Source organism: Palaemon carinicauda, chromosome 8, assembly GCF_036898095.1.
Source record: "Palaemon carinicauda isolate YSFRI2023 chromosome 8, ASM3689809v2, whole genome shotgun sequence".
Lineage (NCBI taxonomy): Eukaryota > Metazoa > Arthropoda > Malacostraca > Decapoda > Palaemonidae > Palaemon > Palaemon carinicauda.
Window position 1 is genome coordinate 163,145,633 of NC_090732.1, and position 20,752 is coordinate 163,166,384.

The following is a 20,752-nucleotide window of genomic DNA, read 5'->3' on the forward strand; positions in this document are numbered from 1 at the left end:
CTTATGCTATGTTTAAAGAGATTTCTTTTTAAAAAAGTATGTTATTTTCCTTAGTAAAATAAATTTTTGAATATACTTACCCGATGATCATATAGCTGCATCCCTGCTGCCCGACAGAAAAAACCTACGGGAGGAATACGCCAGCGATCGCTATACAGGTGGGGGTGTACATCAACAGCGCCATCTGTCAAGTAGGTACTCAAGTACTCGATGTCAACAACGAACCAATTTTCTCCTCTGTCCCACTGGTTCTCTATTGGGGAGGAAGGGTGGGTCCTTTAATTTATGATCATCGGGTAAGTATATTCAAAAATTTATTTTACTAAGGAAAATAACATTTTTCAATATCAAACTTACCCGATGATCATATAGCTGATTCACACCCAGGGGGGTGGGTAGAGACCAGCATAACAAGTTGACATTATGAGCTAAGTATTCCGTATTTCATTTTAGCAGTTATTCAAAATAACAAGCATAAAATAAATAAGTACCTGGTAAGGAAGTCGACTTGAACAATTACTCTGCCTTTTTAAGTACGTCTTCCTTACTGAGCCTCGCGATCCTCATAGGATGCTGAGCGACTCCTAGGAGCTGAAGTATGAAGGGTTGCAACCCATACTAAAGGTCCTCATCAAAACCTCTAATCTAGGCGCTTCTCAAGAAATGATTTTGACCACCCGCCAAATCAAGTAGGATGCGAAAGGCTTCTTAGCCTTCCGGACAACCCAAAAATATTTCAGGAGAAAGATTAAAAAGGTTCTGGAATTAGGGAATTGTAGTGGTGGAGCCCCCACCACTACTGTACTCGTTGCTACGAATGGTCCCAGAGTGTAGCAGTTCTCGTAAAGAGACTGGACATTCTTAAGATAAAAGACGCGAACACTGATCTGCTTTTCCAATAGGTTGCGTCGAATATATTTTGCAGAGATCTATTTTGTTTAAAGGCCACGGAAGTTGTGACAGCTCTAACTTCGTGTGTCCTTACCTTCAGCCAAGCTTGGTCTTCCTCATTCAGAAGGGAATGAGCTTCTCGTATTAACAGTCTGATAAAAATAGGATAAATAATTCTCTGACATAGGCAAAGATGAATTCTTAACTGAACACCATAAAGCTTCAGACGGGCCTCGTAAAGGTTTTAAAATAGAACTTAAGAGCTCTTACAGGACATAATACTCTTTCTAGTTCATTTCCAACCATACGATAAGTTTGGAATATCGAACGATATTGGTCAAGGCCGAGAAGGCAGCTCGTGTTTGGCTAGAAAACCAAGATGTAGAACATGTAGCCATTTCGGATGAGAATCCGATGTTCTTGCTGAAGGCATGAATCTCACTGACTCTTTTAGCTGTGGTTAAGCATATCAGGAAAAGAGTCTTAAAGGTGAGATCTTTCAGGGAGGCTGATTGAAGTGGTTCGAACCTGTCTAACATAAGGAATCTTAGAACCACGTCTAAATTCCAACCAGGTGTAACCAAACGACGCTCCTTCTTGGTCTCAAAAGACTTAAGGAGGTCCTGTAGATCTTTATTGTTGGAAAGATCTAAGCCTCTGTGACGGAAGACTGATGCCAACATGCTTCTGTAACCCTTGATAGTGGGAGCTGAAAGAGATCGCTCTTTCCTCAGATATAAGAGGAAGTCAGCTATTTGAGTTACAGAGGTACTGGTCGAGGATACGGATACTGACTTGCACCAGTTTCGGAAGATTTCCCACTTCGATTGGTAGACTCTAAGGGTGGATGTTCTCCTTGCTCTAGCAATCGCTCTGGTTGCCTCCTTCGAAAAGCCTCTAGTTCTCGAGAGTCTTTCGATACTCTGAAGGCAGTGAGACGAAGAGCGTGGAGGCCTTGGAGTACCTTCTTTACGCGTGGCAGACGTAGCAGGTCCACCCTTAGGGGAAGAGTTCTGGGAACGTCTACTAGCCATCGAAGTACCTCGGTGAGTCATTCTCTCGCGGGCCAGAGGGAAGCAACTAGCGTCAACCTTGTCCCTTCGTGAGAGGCGAACTTCTGCAGTACCTTGTTGACAATCTAGAACGGAGGGAATGCATATAGATCTAGATGAGACCAATCTAGTAGAAAGGCATCTAAAAGAACTACTGCTGGGTCCGGGATAGGTGAGCAAAGTATTGAGAGCCTCTTGGACATCGAGGTTGCGAAGAGATCTATGGTTGGCTGGCCCCAGGTGACCCAAAGTCTCTTGCATACATCCTTGTGGAGGGTCCAATATGTTGGAATTATTGTCCCTTCCTACTGAGACAATCTGCTAAGACATTCAAGTTGCCTTGGAAGAAACTTGTTACTAGTGAAAAGTCTAGACCTGTTGAACAGGAGAGGAGGTCACTCGCGAACTCGTACCATGTCAGAGAGTAGGTCCCTCCTTGCTAGGAGATGTACATCAAAGCAGGGAGTTGACCGTGTTCACCTCCACTACTTTGCCTTAAAGGAGAGACCTGAAGCTTTTCCAGGTCAGACGTACTGCCAGAAGCTTCTTGCAGTTGAAATGCATTGTCCTTTGACTCGAGTTCCATAATCCCGCGCATTCCCTACCGCCTAAGGTCGCACCCCAGCCTACGTCCGATGCGTCTGAGAAGAGAACGTGGTTGGGAGTCTGAACAGTCAGGGGAAGACCCTATCAAAGGTTGATAAAGTCCTTTCATCAAGTCAGACCAGACTTATCTTCCGGAAACCGGGATCGAGACCGCTTCTAGCGTCTTGTCCTTTTCCAGTGAAGAGCTAGATGAAACCGAAGAGGACGGAGGTGTAGTCTTCCAAGTGACACCAATAGAACCACGGATGACAGTGTCCTAACCAGACTCATCCACAGCCTGACAGGGCCGTGTTCCTTCTTCAGCATCTTCTGGATGGATAGCAGGGCTGGGGGTTGATCGTCTTGTTCAGCCATGTCCTCATCAGAGGGTTCCTCATCCGAAACTGATGAGGAAACGGCAACGGAGTGGGCAACGTCTGACTCGCTGAATCCGGTCGCACTGGTGGATGCGTGACGGAGCCGGACACAAGATCATGGTACTGCTGCACAGTCTGTGAACTGTCAACCATGGGGAAGCGAGGAAGTACAGCGACAACCCGAAACTGTCTAGACTGTCTGGGTTGTGCAGACAACCCCTATTCGGGTTGCTGAGGTTGCCGCACTGCGTCACAACAAGTCACCTCTGCTGGTTGTTGAATGTCTTCTTAGTGACACACTGAACGTCCACAACCACCTCCGAGAGTCGCTTAACGTCAACGTGCGACTGGCAACCCACACTGGGTCGCACCGGTGGAGGAACCATCTCAACTGGCGGACGTGAGTAGGATACCTCAGCGTCAACAGGGCGTACAACCAACCGGTAGGAAGGTTGGCAAGAAGGTTCTTCTCCGTAAAAAATCCTCTATCAAGGACACAAGCTTGGACTGCATGTCTTGCAACAAAGCCCAAGGTCTATGGTAGCAGGTGTGGCAACAGACAGGGTTAGCGACTGAAGCGGAACCATTTACCCTCCCTGGAAGCATGTTATGCTTTAATTAAAGTCCATAGGAGGCTAAGCAGCTTAAGGCTCCTCTCCAAATTACAGAGTCCTCAAGGGAAAATCAGAAGGAGGGAGAACCGCACTTTCTCATCTACAGGAACCATGTCCGAGAAAAGCTAGGTTATCTCAGTGAGGGTTTCACTGGTGCATAAGCAGCAGACCAGAAGGCAACGTTATGAAACTGCTTGACAGTCTGTGAACTGTCAACAACTGAACTGTCAACCACAACAGGTGCGTGAGGACATACAGCACTGGTGTATTAGTAGCAGACCAGAAGGCAACGTCATGTAACTGTTTGACAGTCTGTGAGTTGGCAACAACCAAAGCTGTGTGGGGAAGCCTCAACTCCTGACTGACTAGTTTGCTGCGGGCGAGTGGCGGTAACCACAGTGTGTTGCGGAGGCTGACACACCGTGTCAAAACACGGCAGCTTGTGGTAGTTCACGCACGGCAACGGAGTGCTCCGTGTGTCTGTGGGAGTCAGCATGCGTCTGGCAGGGTCGACTGCGCATGGGTGGAGGAGCTCTCACAACAAGAGTGTGGGAGCAGGCAGCCATGCCGGGCGCACAACCGTGGCAGGCTGTAGGCCAACGGGTGCATCGTCAACCTTCTCCGCAGTCGGAGTGTGGGAGCTGGCAACAACAAAAGCGGAGTGCTGGTGCGTGGGAGGGACTGCCGTGGGTTGCGGAGCATGCCGCATTGCGTCAAAACACGGCAGCTTGACAGCACCTTCCCACTGCTGATGCGGTAGCTCACGCATGTCAACGGAGGGTGCAGCATGAACATGCGTCTGGCTGGGTCGACTGCGCATCGGTGGTGGAGCTCTCACAGGTGGAGTGTGGGAGCTGGCAGCCGCAGTATCTGCTGAGCGCACTACCGTGGCAGGTTGTAGGTTAACAGGTGCAGTGTCAACCTTCTCAGCACGATACTCCTGCATGAAGGAAGCAAGCTGAGACTGCATAGTCTGCAGCATGGACCACTAGGGTCTACCAAAGACGGCAACAAACGGAGCTACTGTCCATTGTGACTGAGGGTCTAAAACAGCTGGTGCGGTAGCAGACGGAGTTACTGCCTCTTGCGGTACCACCTTGCCTCTCTTGGGAGGTGTGCAGTCGTCGGATGACTGCAGCGAGTCCGAACTGACCCAGTGGCTATACCTAGGCCGTTGGACTTGCGCGGAAGGGACCGACTTGCACTTAAAAAGCTGCAAGATTTGGTCCATGGTTTCTGCGAGAAACCTCTTCCGCAGACGAGGAATAAATGGGCTCTCTCGTCTTTGTGTGGGTGGGGCGATCACGTCGGCAACGTGTGTAGATACACCCGAAACCACCGAGGGAAACGTCTGTTCGTCGATCAAGGCCTGTGGAACCCATAAGTCGTTCGACATTACTTCTCCCCTGGGCTTGGGAGCTTGTAAGAGGTCCCGGACTAGGTGAACAACTGGCACGAACAGACGAACCCTCGAACGCAACACTGTAACACTTTGCGCATATCACTTTATCACTTTTGATTTTCTGTTTGCACTTATTTCACTGAAATCGAAACTTTAACTGATTTCTACCTGAAACACGCAATCCTATCCTTCATTAAAAGGTAGTAATTGCGAAAACAGATTTACAATGCAACAGAAAAACATAATTAAAGATAAAGAATTCAGTGGCTGGAAAAGAGACTAAACACTAGATCAAATAAACTACGTTTAAGATCTCTCACCGCATAAAGCCTGGGAACAAGAATAAAACTCTAGAAACGTTTTACCTTCTTCCCCTACAGCGACTAGGGAGAAGAGTAAAAAACGAGAACAACGTTACCCGCTTGAACGAAACGTTTATTCTCCTCTCTCTCCCTCCGTCTCTATCTCTCTCTCTCTTCTCTCTTGACTTAGAACCTGAGAGAAGAGCCCAATTATATATCGTTAAAACATATTATTTGCTAAAGGAAAAAACTGAAAGGTTTCCCAAATAAAAAGTTCCTTTATTAGAATTTAAACCATTTAAGCTAAGAAAGAATGAACGAAACGCTAGAATCGGTTTACTCTTACTGCAACGTGAAACCGTGAAATACTCTCTCTCTATCGTAACGATAGAGCGCATGTTGAACGTTCTGAACGTCAACAACTGCGGAGACTAAACTAAACGTTAGTTCATCTTTGAAAACAGTACGAGACTATCAAAGAAATTCTTTCAAAAACATTAAAATTAAAAAAGGTAAATACGATATGACGGGCTCAATGTTAATTAACTTCGGTTCCAAGAAAGGACCGCCTACTATTAGGAAAGGTCGCATATAAACAAACATAAAAATTAATTTTTATAAGTTTATAATAAATGGAAAGTTAATCGAAGAGGCCTATAAAGGCGGAGAGATATAAAATAAATAGAACTATAACTTGTTAAGCAAAATTACCAAAAACCTAAACACACTTCCGTCTAAAGGAAGGGTCGGCCATTTAAAAGTGAAAGAGAGTCCATACTCTCTTCGTCACCAACACTTCCGTCTAAGGGAAGGGTCGGCCATTTAAAAGTGAAAGAGAGTCCATACTCTCTTCGTCACCAAAATTAAATCTATCCAAAACGAGTTCAAGTTTTGAAATGAAGATAAAACCCCTGCATAGCGAAAGCTCAAAACTGGAATAGTGTACTTCACCAAATCGTTGTGAAAACAAATCCAGTTAGGGACGGCGTATTTAGTAGGTCTTGCCTGTGGCACGACAGAGGGAAAATTGGTTCGTTGTTGACATCGAGTACTTGAGTACCTACTTGACAGATGGCGCTGTTGATGTACACCCCCACCTGTATAGCGATCGCTGGCGTATTCCTCCCGTAGGTTTTTTCTGTCGGGCAGCAGGGATGCAGCTATATGATCATCGGGTAAGTTTGATATTGAAAATAAAATTTTTCTGTAAAGAAATATGAGATATAGAAGAAAAACATTTCATTATAGAGCAAATAAATCAATATAAGCTTTCATGGAGAATATCAATTCTCTATATACAGTATATGAAATTTGTATTAAATATTAACACAAAATATTATGGGAAATACAAAGCAAAGGAAATAAGGATAATGACCAATAAGCAAGGATATAAAGAACAATAAAAATGTGTGAATAACAGGAATAAAAGCAAACAGAAAAGACGGAAGATTGCAAGAGAAAATATTTTAGATAATATTTTATCGAATGTGGACTGAAGTCGTGTTTTCTCCATTCTAGTTATTTAAATTAAAATGCTTATTTAATATGCAGGAAGGCATCACATATTGTTAAATGGATATAACTTGAAAATAATTTGATGAAAATTACGAAAGGAAGAAAAATAAATTGAAGAAATAATACTGTACATCAAAATTTAATGTGTTAATTTATATCCATGTGTTATGTAATGACTTTTTACTAAGAGAGTGAGAGAGAGAGATTGTCTAGACAAGCTCTAGACTCTAGAGATTGTCTAAACAAGCTCTAGACTCTAGAACTTGTCTCTAACCAGGGGCTCTTAGACTACAGTTCATATGGCGTAATGTGTAGAAGACTAAAAATTGCATCATTCAACACAGATTTTATTCCATTTAACCTGTTAATATTTTACATGTTAATTGAAAAAGAACTACTGTACTATTACTATAGGGTACTGTACAGTCAGCTCTCAATATTTGCGGGTTCTATCTTCACGGATTCAGTTATTCACAATACATAGAACCGTATAACCTATTAAGTAAAAAAATCACATATTTAGTTTCGCAGTAAGTACTCTCGCAGTCCTTCGATTTCAAAACGACCACATTCGTTTACACCAGGTATGCCTCGCACCGCTTCCTTTTCTGCCACGCATCTCTCGCTGAATCGGCCTCACTTACGCATCATCTCTTCTTTCATGTGCATCTCCCTCTTCAGTCCCTTGTGTGCCAGTATGGCTTTGCCTTACTTCAACATAATGGCCCCGATAGTGCTACAGTACTTGGACTTCAGGAGGGTCTGCTAAATGGCAGAGGAAGGGCATGTATCTTGAAGAGAAGGTTAAAGTGCATTGAAGATAAAAAAAAATGCAGCTGTTGGAAGACTTTTCGACGTGATCAAGAGTACCGTAAAGAACATTGAGAAGAATCTTATGACTCATGCTGCCGTAACTGCTAGTGCCCCACAGAGTGCAAAGGTTGTGACCAAGGTGAAGGAAAATGGCATGATCAAGATGGCAAATGCCCATTCTGTGTGGATCGAGGACCAGCATCGCAAGGGAATTGCCATCCAGGAAAAAGCTAAGTCTCTGCTCTGCCATACCATGGAAGATGATCTTCAGCCATCCACCAGCCAAGACACCACAACCCCCAGATGCCTTTACAAACCAGCAAAGCTTGGTTTGAGAAGTTTAAACAGTGTTTTTATCTGAAAAATGTGAAAACTACAGGGGAGTCAGTCGCTTTGGATCATGGGACAGCGGCAAGTTTCCAAGACGAACTTCAAAAACTCCTCGTAAGGAAGGGGTACAAGCCAGAACAAGTCTTCAATATGGATGAATCTAGGAAGTTTATGGACATTTATGCTACTTAAAATTCTTATATGTACTATAGTTACAGAAAACAGTAGTTTACTTAAATGATTTGTTTAAATCTTGTTTAATTTTAGCGTAAAATGTAGTGTACCATAAAGACACGCTAATTTGATTTAGTTTTCTGTACCTGTAATATTTGATAGTATTATTTTATCATTTTTCTTTCTAATGTAAGTACGCATAACATAAATTATAAGTAGAGGACATACTTTTGCTTTTAAAATATATAATGTAGCATATTGTAGAGACCCGTGTCTACAGCATTGTACGAAATTATTTGTAATTTGAATTACTTTTCGGTACCATCAGTACCTGTAATATTCAATTTATTATTCAAATGTTTGCAGTTTGAGTGTACGTAAGCTTAATGTAAATGTTAATTAGCATACTGTACATACTTTTGCTTAAATTTACATGAGCAGTAAATTACTGTACTATATTCTATGTACAGTACACATAACATATTGTACTGTACCGTATACTGTATTGTACATACTGTATTTTAATATATATTTTTTTTCTTGACAGGTTTGTTTTGGAAGATGCCTAGAAAACATTCAATGCCAAGGAGGAACGCCATGCTCCCAGTTTTAAGGAACCAAAGGACATGTCGGCCAACGATGTAAATTTTTTCCTGTTTCTCTAATTTACATGTAAAATATAGCTGACGATTTTGTTTTATTGATCCTTAATACAGTAATTTGGAGCATCTTGATATAAAAAAGTTAGGCAAGCCCATTTGTCAGAATCCACAGCCAAAAAAGCACACTCATCATAACCATGTAACAACTGGGGAAGATTAAAAAACGTTATTACACCTAGAACTGAACTCAATCAACAAGAGAGATTATCTACTCGATTAGAAAGAGCTAATTTATCTTTATTGTCTAATATGTCATCGATACCACACTTGGTAGAAACATTTGCTTGTGCTTTGCATCCCACATTGTGGACAACAAATTGGTAAAGAGCAATTAGAACTGCACAAAGATACTCACAAGTGAGGACTGACTGTGTTCAAATATATCTTATTAGTTATTGCCTGGGCACATTACAGTTAAATCTGAATCTTTATTGGCACTTGTTTTCAAGTGGACCTCTTGTTGCCACTCCATTCTTGGTACATGGAAGGTGGGCAGAACTGGTCCCTTGGAGGGAAAGGACTAAGTTGCAGGGGGAGGAATATCTTTAATGTTATTATTCTGAGGTCATCATCAACTTGGCACTTATAGTTAACAGCATTTTCTATTTAAAGGTAAGATCCATGGGAATAATCCAGAGTACACATACAATAAACTGAATAAAAGAATGACACGAAGCGATGATAATGAATGGAACCCGTTACTATTTAAGACAGGTTAAATTCCAGGAGAACAAGAAAAGCAGTCTAATCTTTATTATAGAACTCTTCATTTCAATACTTAACTCAAATTCATAATACTATTACCTTGAAGACAGACTTCAACTTTATTAATGAAAACTATAACCCACAGCCCATTTGGCACTACACAGACCTTCTTACAATGTCAGTTACCAGAATGGTCTCCAGGTCCAAGCACTGCTCACATCATGTCAGTATTTTAAACATTCTGAGCCAACACATCATATCAGTAATCTAAGCATTCTGAGTGCCCAAATCATGTCAGTATCCTTAACATTCTGATTTTTTAGATCGCAGACCTTTACCATAACTGATCCTTGATTTTAAAGCTACTGTACTAAGAATTATATATAGAACCTATGGTAGAATCTGCAACAAGCACCTACACAGACTTTCAGGTATTCCTATAAATTCCTTAGAAAGAAGATAAATTTTTCACAAGCTCAATCAGGAAATCTATGAATGATTCAATATCGGAATCTATTTTCAAAAAGGTAGAATCCTATATCTCATAAAAATTTGATCTTTTCAATGTTAAAGAAAGAGTAATGATCAATGCAGAACCTAAGATTAAAGATTTAATTAGAGTAACCTTTTTCAACACTACTTCAACTACTTGCTTTAAAAGTTCCTGGGAATGATGAAATGCTATGCAAAACACCTCACATAGGTGTCACACAACTGGCTAATGATCCTACAAAACTAGGAGCAGAGCTAAAAGTTTGATGTAAGCCAAACACAGTTGTTATGCCAGCTGTTGGTGTAAACAAGTTAGGAGAATGAGGGACATAAGGAGCACTAAACAACCTGCCTTTTTCAAAAGAATTATACAGTATTGTATACTTTAGTATTCCTCTTTTGAATGTTAATGACTCTCCTTTTGGAACTTAAGTGCTCCTTTATTCTTTTTGAGTTCTTTCAAAAGAGCAATTCCAAGCTCTTTTGTTTAGTGGAAAGACTCCTCCTTTTCAAGCAGTCAGGATTAACATACTTGACTGAAACACATGCTCTGCATATAAAAAAAATGAACAAGAATTCTTAAGTCATAGCGTTAAAATTCTTGGACATTAAACTTAGTAACTTTCACTCAAAACCATAATCACAATACTGTATCACTTTAACTTTATGATACCGAGATAAAGTGAGCTTGGACCCAGAGACCATCATGGCAAAAAACATTATACGGAGATCTGTGCCCTGACAAGTGCTGCAATACATTATTGTATTCTCATTTTAAAAGTCACAAAGCTCTCATTTCAAGGTAATAGCATTATGAATTTCAGATAAGTACATGAAAAATAAATGAATATTACCGGTTGCATACAGGTATAATTCATGAGTGATCCCTTATTGGATACTAAGAGCTTTCTTCTTTCTTCATCTAGGAAAGTTGGTGCAACGGAGGAAAGGTATCTTATGACTAACAGCTTTGTAAGAACAAATCTAGGATAATGATATCATGATGACCTACAACTGAATATAAAAGTTGTGTTCCGTCCACCTTAAACAAATCTCTTGTATAGTTATCTAAAAGTTTTCTTTCACCAGTGAACACATACTAATCTCATTGAGAAGAACGATTCAAGTTCTTTAATGAGTCAAATAAAACCAGTATGCAAAAGCCTTTGCAAATACAGTATTACCAGAGATCCCAATTGTTACCAACAAATTTTTTTGGAGGAAAGTATGACAAACCCTAAAGCCAACTTTGAAAAGAGACAGATATAGCAAACGTAAATTATAAAAGAAACAAAACTAATTGTTATATTTAAATACTGTATGGGAGTAGGAGTATATTTAGAGATGCAATTCCATTCTATAGTAACATAACATATACAGTATAGTACACTTAAAAACCCCATCATAATGATAGCAATTTTTCCTAAATACCAAAATCAAGAATGGCATCCAAAGGGTTAGGGAACGAAGTCATATAGATGATAATCACAAGAAAATCTTTCTCACCAAAAAAAAAAAAGTTTTTAAACATCAATTCAACATAATAAAAGGGGGAGTAACGAAAGTCCTATCAAGCACTGTACTGCGCCCAAGGATGGAAGATGTTAACGACGGTTATTAGTAGGTTGGCCAAGGCACCAGCCATTTGTTGAGATACTACCGCTAGAGAGTTATCGAGTTCTTTGGCTGGCCACACAGTACTACAATGGATCCTTCTCTGGTTAGGGTTCACTTTCCCTTTGCCTACACATACACCAAATAGTCTGGCCTATTCTTTACATATTCTCCTACAACAACTGTGATTATCAAACAATTCTTCTTTGCTCAAGGGGTTAGCTACTGCACTGTAATTGTTCAGAGGCTACTTTCCTCTTGGGAAGGGTAGAAGGGACTCTTTAGCTATGGTAAGCAGCTATTCTAGGAGGACACTCCAAAATCAAACCATTGTTCTCCAGTCTTGGGTAGTGCCATAGCCTCTGTACTATGGTTTTCCACTGTCTTGTATTATTGTTTTCTTGCTTGAGGGTACACTCAGGCACACTATTCTATCTTATTTCTTTTCCTCTTGTTTTTTTAAGCTTTTAAAGTTTATATATGAATTTGTTTTATTTCATTGTTAATTACTTCTCTTGTAGTTTATTTATTTCCTTATTTCTTTTCCTCACTGGGTTATTTTCCCTGTAAGAGCCCTTGGGCTTATAGTATCCTACTTTTCCAAGTAGGGTTGTAGCTTAGCAATTAATAATAACTAATATCATTAATACTGTAAGCTTACCAATACCATTCAATTAGTATCTGCCATTTCTTGACCTTTAACAACAATAACTTATCTTCAGCCTTTCTCAAAATACAGCATGGATTTCCAAAAATCAAGCAGTTACAGTTATAAAGTTTCCCATCCCTCCAATTTATAAGAAACCTCAACCCTTCTGAGAATATACCCGCAAAAAGAAACATGATAGCTTTGAAGACAAGAATATATCTAGGCATAACTCAAAACATACAGATACTACAAAACAAAAGATAATTCAAAGCACAAAGTATTTCCAATTGGTCAAACAACGGTGAAAATTCCGACCAAGTGTCAAAACAATTTGTGACTTCCACAGTAACAGACATTTAACACTTAGCTAGAGCCAGCCAACACAAAGTCCATGAAATGCACTTTATATGGTCTACAGTACTGTATTACACAAAATCTTATGTTACTAACTCATACAACTTTTCAAATTCTAATTCATGCTAAATGCAGAATAACTAGCTACTGTATTCAAGTACTAGGCAGTGGATTACAATTTTATCACTTACATAAAACAAACTTAAAACTTGCGGTAAATTACCTTGTGAGCTGAAGGATGCGTGGTAGTGTATTAGGCGAGCACGTAGTTCTTTTTCGTGGGTCTCTGACTCTGACATTGTATCTCCTCCTCCGCCCATACCGCCACCGCCACTGTCAACGGTCATCTTAACATTTTGCAACTCTCTAAATAGAAAAATAGAAGCTTTTAAATCATTTTGTTCTCAGATAAATGCATACTGTAATGTATTTTATTTATATAAAAAAGTCAAATGTAAAAACTTATGGTGCATTAACAATTGGTTAGGGAAACAAATAGGGGCTGAATAGTTGCTTAAGGTAAAGCAAACATGACAAATTTGGAGATATGCATTTTTCCTGACAACAGAAACCAGAGTTTTTTTTTTACAAAGGACAGAATAACAGCAAAGCTGGAGAATACAGCAGTTCCAAACTTTACAACATGGTGTGAGCAGGTGGCTGGTAGTTACCAGCTGGGTGCTTGCTTGCTGAGCACTCAATTTGATTGTATCTAGAACTTTCTACGGCATTGATGAAGGTGGGAAATTATGAGTTCCAGCACAAATACAAAGCCTCGTCTTTTACGTAGGAGACTCATCATTAGGTAGGAGCAAGTCCCTATTTCAACTGGCTTGGTAATTATCCTCGGCTACCAGTAACTTGGACCCTTGTAAGTGGTCCATAATTAATGTTCTTTACATCTCATGTACCAGTGGTTTGGCAATACCATTGGGTCCACAGACAATAAAGGATGCAGAGCAGAAAATATGTGGGTGTTAACCTTAGGGCATATGAAAATTACACTGTATAAATTTTGCCTTGTTACAACACATCTCTGTTTAGTAATAATGAGGCATATTATATCCATGGGTTTGCCTGGTTACAACACACTCCCTCTCATAAGGAATGTGTGGAGCTTACCAGTAAGCCATTCTATTCCAGCTGAAACAGTTTCCGATGCCTTGCCCCAATAGAGGGGGAAGATGAAAAAGACATGAGAGCTGCTAAGGCAGCTATACCACTAGATGTGTTGCTACTGCAGATCAGGGCTGCCGGATTCTCCACACTAGGCAACTCCACGCTCAGCGGTGTCGCTGATTAGTCCCAGCTTCACCTCTCTAAGTCTCACTTGATAACGTTTGTCAGTTACACTATATTGAACTGAGGAGGAATGTGCTATCATACTAAAAAAAAGAATAAACTTTTAGATTTTTCTTGAGCTGACGAATCAATTCGTCAAAAGGCAACTGTTATGCTGCAATAGCAAATACAGTAATTAATTAATCAAATAATCAGTCTTTCAGTGAGTCGGCAACATCAAGCGCTGAACTCCACTGAGCCTCCTAGTCCCATAGCATCCACACTTTCATAGACTTAACAATTATGATATTTTGATTATAAAATAAATTTTTGAATATACTTACCCGGTGAATATATAATAGCTGACGTCTCGGACGGCTCGACAGAAACACAAAAACTCGCGAGCGATCGCCATGAAGGTTGCGGGTGTGCCCACCAGCGCCGACTATCGGCCAGATACCGCATATACTTGTAAACAGCTCCAGTTCTTCTCATTCCGCTGGGTCTCTATCGGGGAGGAAGGGAGGGCCTTTAATTTATATATTCACCGGGTAAGTATATTCAAAAATTTATTTTATAATCAAAATATAATTTTTAAATATTAAACTTAGCCAGTGAATATATAATAGCTGATTCACACCCATGGTGGTGGGTAGAGACCAGTATTAATACAATAAAGGCGTATATGCTTAGAGTTTTTGACAGTTATATCATAACAAAACCCAAATAAATATAGGTACCTGGTAAGGAAGCTGACTCTGACGATTACTCTGCCTTATTAGTCCGCTTTCCTCACGAAGCCCAGCCATCCTCTCAGGATGCTGAAAGACTCCCAGGAGCTGTTGTATCCAGGGCGACCACCCATACAACAGGACCTCATCAAAACCCTTAATCTGGGCGCTCTCAAGAAACGACATTTGACCACCCGCCAAATCAAAAAGGATGCGAAAGGCTTCTTAGCCTTCCGTACAACCCAAAACAAGATTAAAAACATTTCAAGAGAAGATTAAAAGGATTTTGGAATTAAGGGAATGTAGTGGTAGAACCCTCACCCACTACTGCACTCGCAGCAACGAATGGACCCAGTGTGTAGCAGTCCTCATAAAGAGTCTGGACGTCTTTTAAGTAAAATGAAGCGAACACCGACTTGCTCCTCCAAAAGGTCGCGTCCATAATACTTCGCAGAGATCTGTTTTGCTTAAAGGCCACGGAAGTTGCTATCGCTCTTACTTCATGCGTCTTGACCTTAAGCAAGCAACGATCTTTTTCACTTAAGTGAGAATGAGCCTCTCGGATTAAAAATCTAATAAAATACGATAAAGCATTTTTAGACATAGGCAATGAGGGCTTCTTAACTGAGCACCACAAGGCCTCAGATCCACCTCGTAAGGATCTGGTACGAGCTAAATGACAAATTCGAAGATAATTTGTATTTTTCCTAACCATACAAACCTTAGCTATTTACAAAGGGTTTACTTTTAGCGCAGCTGAAATGACGAGCCAATAGTTTTTAACGAGGGTTAATTACCCCCGCGCTAGTTAGCGGGGGGTGGGGAAGGGTAGCTTGCTACCCCTCCCCCCTCCACACACCGGTGACTTGCTTCACTTCACTTAGAGGTAGGACTTGACTTGGGGGTCAGGGATGGCGGGCACATATGTGTAAATAGCTAAGGTTTGTATGGTTAGGAAAAATACAAATTATCTTCGAATTTGTCATTTGTTCCGTAACCGAAATACAAACCACGCTATTTACAAAGGGTGACTTACCCCTTAGGAAGGGTGGAAAGTCCCCAGCCTTACTGACTTCGGCTTGCCCGGGGGCTCGATCCCTTAGTGAGCAGCACTAGAGAGAGGGAGCCCCTGTACCTCACAGGTTCCTAGCATCGCTAGGAACGAGTGGCCTACATAAGTAGTGTGAGGAGGAGAGTGTGACTCGTCCTATGAAGTTGACCTTGAGACCTTCAGATAGGAATTCTAGGATAGGACGTTCCCCATACCACCTCGTCAGGGTATGGGAGACGCAACAGTATTAAGCTTAATACTAGGAGCACAAAGAAGCATGGGTTACCTGCAGAGGTCGAGGTCAGCTATGCGAGGACCAGGATGCTGCTTCCCCAAGAGAGGGGAGAATGAAGAAAGAAGTAAGGGTCAGACATACTCTTTCATTCACACAGACTAAGACCGGGTAACAACGCCCTCAACCTACTGCTACTTGTCCAAAAAGGAGCCTGAGGTTAGACCAGCTGTTGTGCAGCCACCACAGGGCCGATAGAGAACGTATCGAGGCTCCTGTGGGTCACGTCTTGCAGGTAGTGGGCTGTGAAGGTCGTTTGACGCTTCCAGACCCCCGCTTGAAGTACCTGCGTCACAGAGAAGTTTCTCTTGAAGGCCAGGGATGTAGCAATACCCCTGACATCGTGGGCCCGAGGGCGACGTGACGGAGGAGGGTCAGGATTCAGGGCATGGTGGATAACCCTACGAATCCAAGCAGAGATGGTGTTCCTTGTGACCCTCCTCTTTGTCCTGCCTGTGCTCACAAACAAAGCTCGCACATGAGGACGGACTGCAGCCGTTCTCTTCAAGTAGTACCTCAGACACCTCACTGGGCATAGTAGCAGCTGGTCTGGGTCGTTTGTTACAGAACGGAGACTCGCGATCCTGAAAGAGTCGAACCGAGGATCCGGCACTCCAGGATTCTGAGTCTTGGCCACAAACTCAGGGACGAACCTGAACGTTACCTCCCCCCATCCCCTTGAATGGGCGATGTCGTACGAGAGACCATGAAGTTCACTAACTCGCTTGGCCGAGGCCAAGGCGAGTAGGAAAGCCGTCTTCCAAGACAGGTGGCGATCGGAGGCCTGGCGTAATGGCTCGAAGGGAGGTCTCTTGAGAGACCTGAGAACTCGAACCACGTTCCAAGGAGGGGGTCTCACTTCCGACTGGGGGCAGGTAAGCTCATAGCTACGTATGAGTAAAGAGAGTTCTAGCGATGAAGAAATATCCACGCCCTTCAATCTGAAGGCCAAGCTTAAGGCTGAGCGATAGCCTTTCACTGCCGAGACAGAAAGGCGCATTTCTTCTCGCAGATACACAAGGAAGTCCGCTATTGCTGGAATAGTGGCATCGAGTGGAGAGATACCCCTTCCACGACACCAACCACAAAAGACTCTCCACTTCGCTTGGTAGACTCCCTCAGAGGACCTTCGCAGGTGCCGAGACATTCTCTCCGCAACCTGTTGCGAAAAGCCTCTCTCCGCGAGGAGACGCTGGATAGTCTCCAGGCGTGAAGCCGAAGCGAGGCTACGGCCCTGTGAGGGACACCGGAGTGGGGTTGTCTGAGAAGCTCGTGTCGTGGAGGAAGCTCCCTTGGGAGTTCCGTCAGGAGTTGCAGAAGGTCCGGAAACCATTCCGCGTGATGCCATAGCGGAGCTACTAGAGTCATGGAACAGTTGACCGATAGTCTGGTCCTGTTGAGCACCCTTCTCATCAGACAGAATGGTGGGAAGGCGTACACGTCGATGTTGTCCCACCGTTGCTGGAAAGCATCTTGCCAGAGTGCCTTGGGGTCCGGGACTGGTGAGCAGTACAGGGGCAGCTTGAAGTTCAAGGCTGTCGCGAACAAGTCCACCGTCGGGGAACCCCACAAAGTCAGGACTTTGTTGGCTATCTGAGGATCCAAAGACCACTCGGTACTCACTATCTGCGAAGCCCTGCTCAGACTGTCGGCGAGCACATTCCTCTTGCCAGGAATGAAGCGAGCTGATAGTGTTATCGAGTGGGTTTCGGTCCACCTCAGAGTCTCTACTGCAAGATGGGATAGCTGTTGCGAAAAAGTGCCTCCCTGCTTGTTGATATAAGCCACTACCGTGGTGTTGTCGCTCATCACCACCACGGAGTGACCCGCCAGGAACCGTTGGAACTGTTGAAGGGCCAGAAAGACGGCCTTCAATTCTAGCAGGTTGATGTGTAGGCACTTTTCTGATTCTGACCAAAGGCCTGAGGCCCTCTGGTTCAGAACGTGCGCCCCCCACCCTTCTTTTGACGCGTCCGAAAACAGAGTCAATTCCGGGGGAAGGACGAGAAGACTCACTCCCTTTCGCAGGTTCTCGTCGGCCAGCCACCACCGCAAGTCCGTCTGTTCCAGAGACCCCATTGGGATCAGAGTGTCCGGGGAATCGGATCCTTGATTCCACCGGGACTTGAGCCGCCATTGAAGGGATCTCATCCTGAGGCGGCTGTTTGGAACCAGACGGGCCAGGGAGGATAGGTGGCCCAAGAGACGCAACCACGATTGGGCGGGGAGTTCTTTTCGCCTGAGGAAAGGTTCCGCCACCCTCCTCAGCCTTGCTATCCGGTCGTCTGATGGAAAGGCTTTGTGGAGATTGGTGTCTATTAGCATGCCTAGATAAACCAGTCGCTGGGACGGCTGCAGAGAGGACTTCTCGAGGTTTACCACGATCCCCAGATCCTGGCAAAGATCTAGAAGCCTGTCTCGGTGTCGAAGAAGGGTCGACTCCGAGTCTGCTAGGATCAGCCAATCGTCTAGGTAACGAAGGAGACGAATGCCGTTCCTGTGCGCCCAAGTCGAAATCAGGGTGAACACTCTGGTGAACACCTGAGGAGCTGTGGAGAGACCGAAACACAGCACCTTGAACTGGTAGATCTTGTTGTCTAGGCAGAATCTCAGGTACTTCCTGGAAGACGGATGGATTGGGATCTGGAAGTACGCGTCCTTTAGATCCAGTGTACACATGAAGTCTTGTGGTCTCACCGCAAGTCTGACTGTGTCTGCTGTCTCCATGCTGAACCGGGTTTGTTTGACAAACCTGTTCAGAGCCGAGAGATCGATGACGGGTCTCCAGTCTCCAGTAGCCTTCTTTACAAGAAAGAGTCGACTGAAGAAGCCTGGAGAGCCGTCCACGACCTCCTGGAGAGCACCCTTCTCGAACATGGTCTTGACTTCGGCCTGAAGGGCCAGCCCCTTTGCCGATCCCATGGCATAGGAGCTCAACGACACTGGATTCGCTGTCAGGGGAGGTTGAGATGACGTGAACGGGACGCGATAACCTTGGCCGATCACCGAGATCGTCCAAGCATCGGCCCCGAGATGTTGCCACCTGCGGACGCAACGCTGAAGGCATCCCCCCACAGGTGGACACGCAGGGGGACTGCCACCCCTAGGGCTTGCGGCCGCGGCCGCCACCCCTAGAAGTCTTGCCTCCCCTGGAGGACTTACCACCCCTCTTGACCTTGGCTGGAAAGGGCTGGGGCTTAGACACCACTTTCTTAGCTGCCGGTGCCTGTTTTGGAGCCTTACGAGGCTGTTGCTGCTGTTGTGGCGGGGCTGGAGGCTTATAGGGCCGAGTTGTAAGGGCCCTGTGGAGGAGGGAGTCCGTGCTGGATTTCCTCCACCTCTCAGCCGTTCGCTCCAAGTCTTGAGGCTCAAACAGGCTCTCCCCCAGGAGGGAGGCATGTCGGAGCCTACACACATCTACGGCGGGGACCTTCGGATGGAATCTCTCGGACACAGCATCGCGACGCTTCAACACCGAGTTGGCCCACAGGGTGGTAACCTGGTGCGCCAAGAACTCGATGGAGCGGGTGCCCGAGAGCAAGAAGGTCTCTAGGGCCTTCCTATTGGTCTCCTTGGACAAGTCCTCAGATCGCAATAGGATGCCCAGAGATCCTAACCAGAAGTCCAGCCACGAAGTGGCCTGCATGGCACACTTAGCGACCTTCTCGTGGTTAAGGATCTCTGCCGCCGAGAACGACACCTGCCGGGCAGAGAGTTTCTCCAAGGGAACTCCCTTCGCCAGCTCCTCCACAGAGTGATGGAGCGGAAGAGCGAGGTTGTGCTCACCCAGGATCTCGAAATACCTCCTCTGCTGAAGGCGAGGAGGAGGGATGAGTTTGTTCCCGGCAGTGGAACGACTGGAGGAGGCAAGAAGTGCGAGCTGAGCATTGGCCCTAGCTCTGGCACTCTTCAGCCCCCGAGACCAGGGCAGAGCTGCACTGGTCTTAGGGGCCTTCCGAACGTCGAACACTTCATCCAGAATTGTGTCTTTGCCTTCACGGGGGGGGATGACTGGATCCGTAAGACTGTTAAGTTGCCTTATCAGGCTTAGGACCTGCCAGAAGGCATGTTCGGACTCTTGCTGTTCTCCTCCCTGTGGGCTGGCAGCTAAGTCTCCTGCCCCAGGAATCTCTTCCTGGGGTGATACGTGGACATTCCCCTGGGTAGTCATGGGTTCCTGTCGAATCCTTGCAGAGGATTTAGGGATGGTCTTGGAATCCTTGGGTTCCCTCCTAGGAGGGATACAGGATCCCAACAACGAGGTTCGAGGGGCCCCTTCCTCACGAGACAATTCTCCTGCCTGAAGCGAAGTCTCCCCCCCTGGTGCCGGGGGGAAGACTACCGGTCCACTGGACTCACCTGAGGACGGAAAGGCCTCGTCCACGGGAGAAGGAGAGAGTACTCGTGCAGGAGAGGGGACCCTCGAGACCGACCTCTTGGGAACCAACTTCGCCCTGGGGGAAGTCACCACGAAGTCCACTCCTCTCTTTCTCTTCAGCGAAGGAGAGACAGCCGCTGGTTTGTTACCCTGGCCGGCGAGTGCTGGTTTCATAACCCTCACTAACGCCCGTGCCAGCGGACCAAACCAAGTCTGCTGCTCAAAGGACACAGAGTCCGAAATCCTCGCTAAGGTGAAAGGGATCGGGCGATCCTTTGGAGTGGACACGACGGTACCTGCCTGAAAAGAAGGTGGGGAAGAATGTTGTAATGACCTGTCCTCGTCCTGCAATACCAACCTGTGCTTGGATGGAGGTGATCCCGAGTGCCGTCTAGGAGCACGCGTCCCTGCTGCTACCACCGGCTGTGGAATTCGCCGCGAACTATGGTCGCGCGAGGGTGAACGGTCGCGCAAAGGCGAATGGTTGC

At 44.5% G+C, this 20,752-nt stretch overlaps 1 protein-coding gene across 5 annotated transcripts in view; it reads right to left on the bottom strand.

Annotated features, from left to right (window-relative positions):
- The window catches only part of LOC137646085 (uncharacterized), a 175,796-nt gene that overhangs the window by 135,136 nt on the left and 19,908 nt on the right, over window positions 1-20,752 (bottom strand). For all 5 annotated transcript variants that reach the window (XM_068379263.1, XM_068379265.1, XM_068379264.1 and 2 more), the window contains exon 2: window positions 12,755-12,897. In XM_068379263.1, coding sequence (XP_068235364.1) covers window positions 12,755-12,878 — 124 coding nt within the window. In that variant the 5' untranslated portion in view covers window positions 12,879-12,897. The remainder of the gene's footprint in view (window positions 1-12,754; window positions 12,898-20,752) is intronic.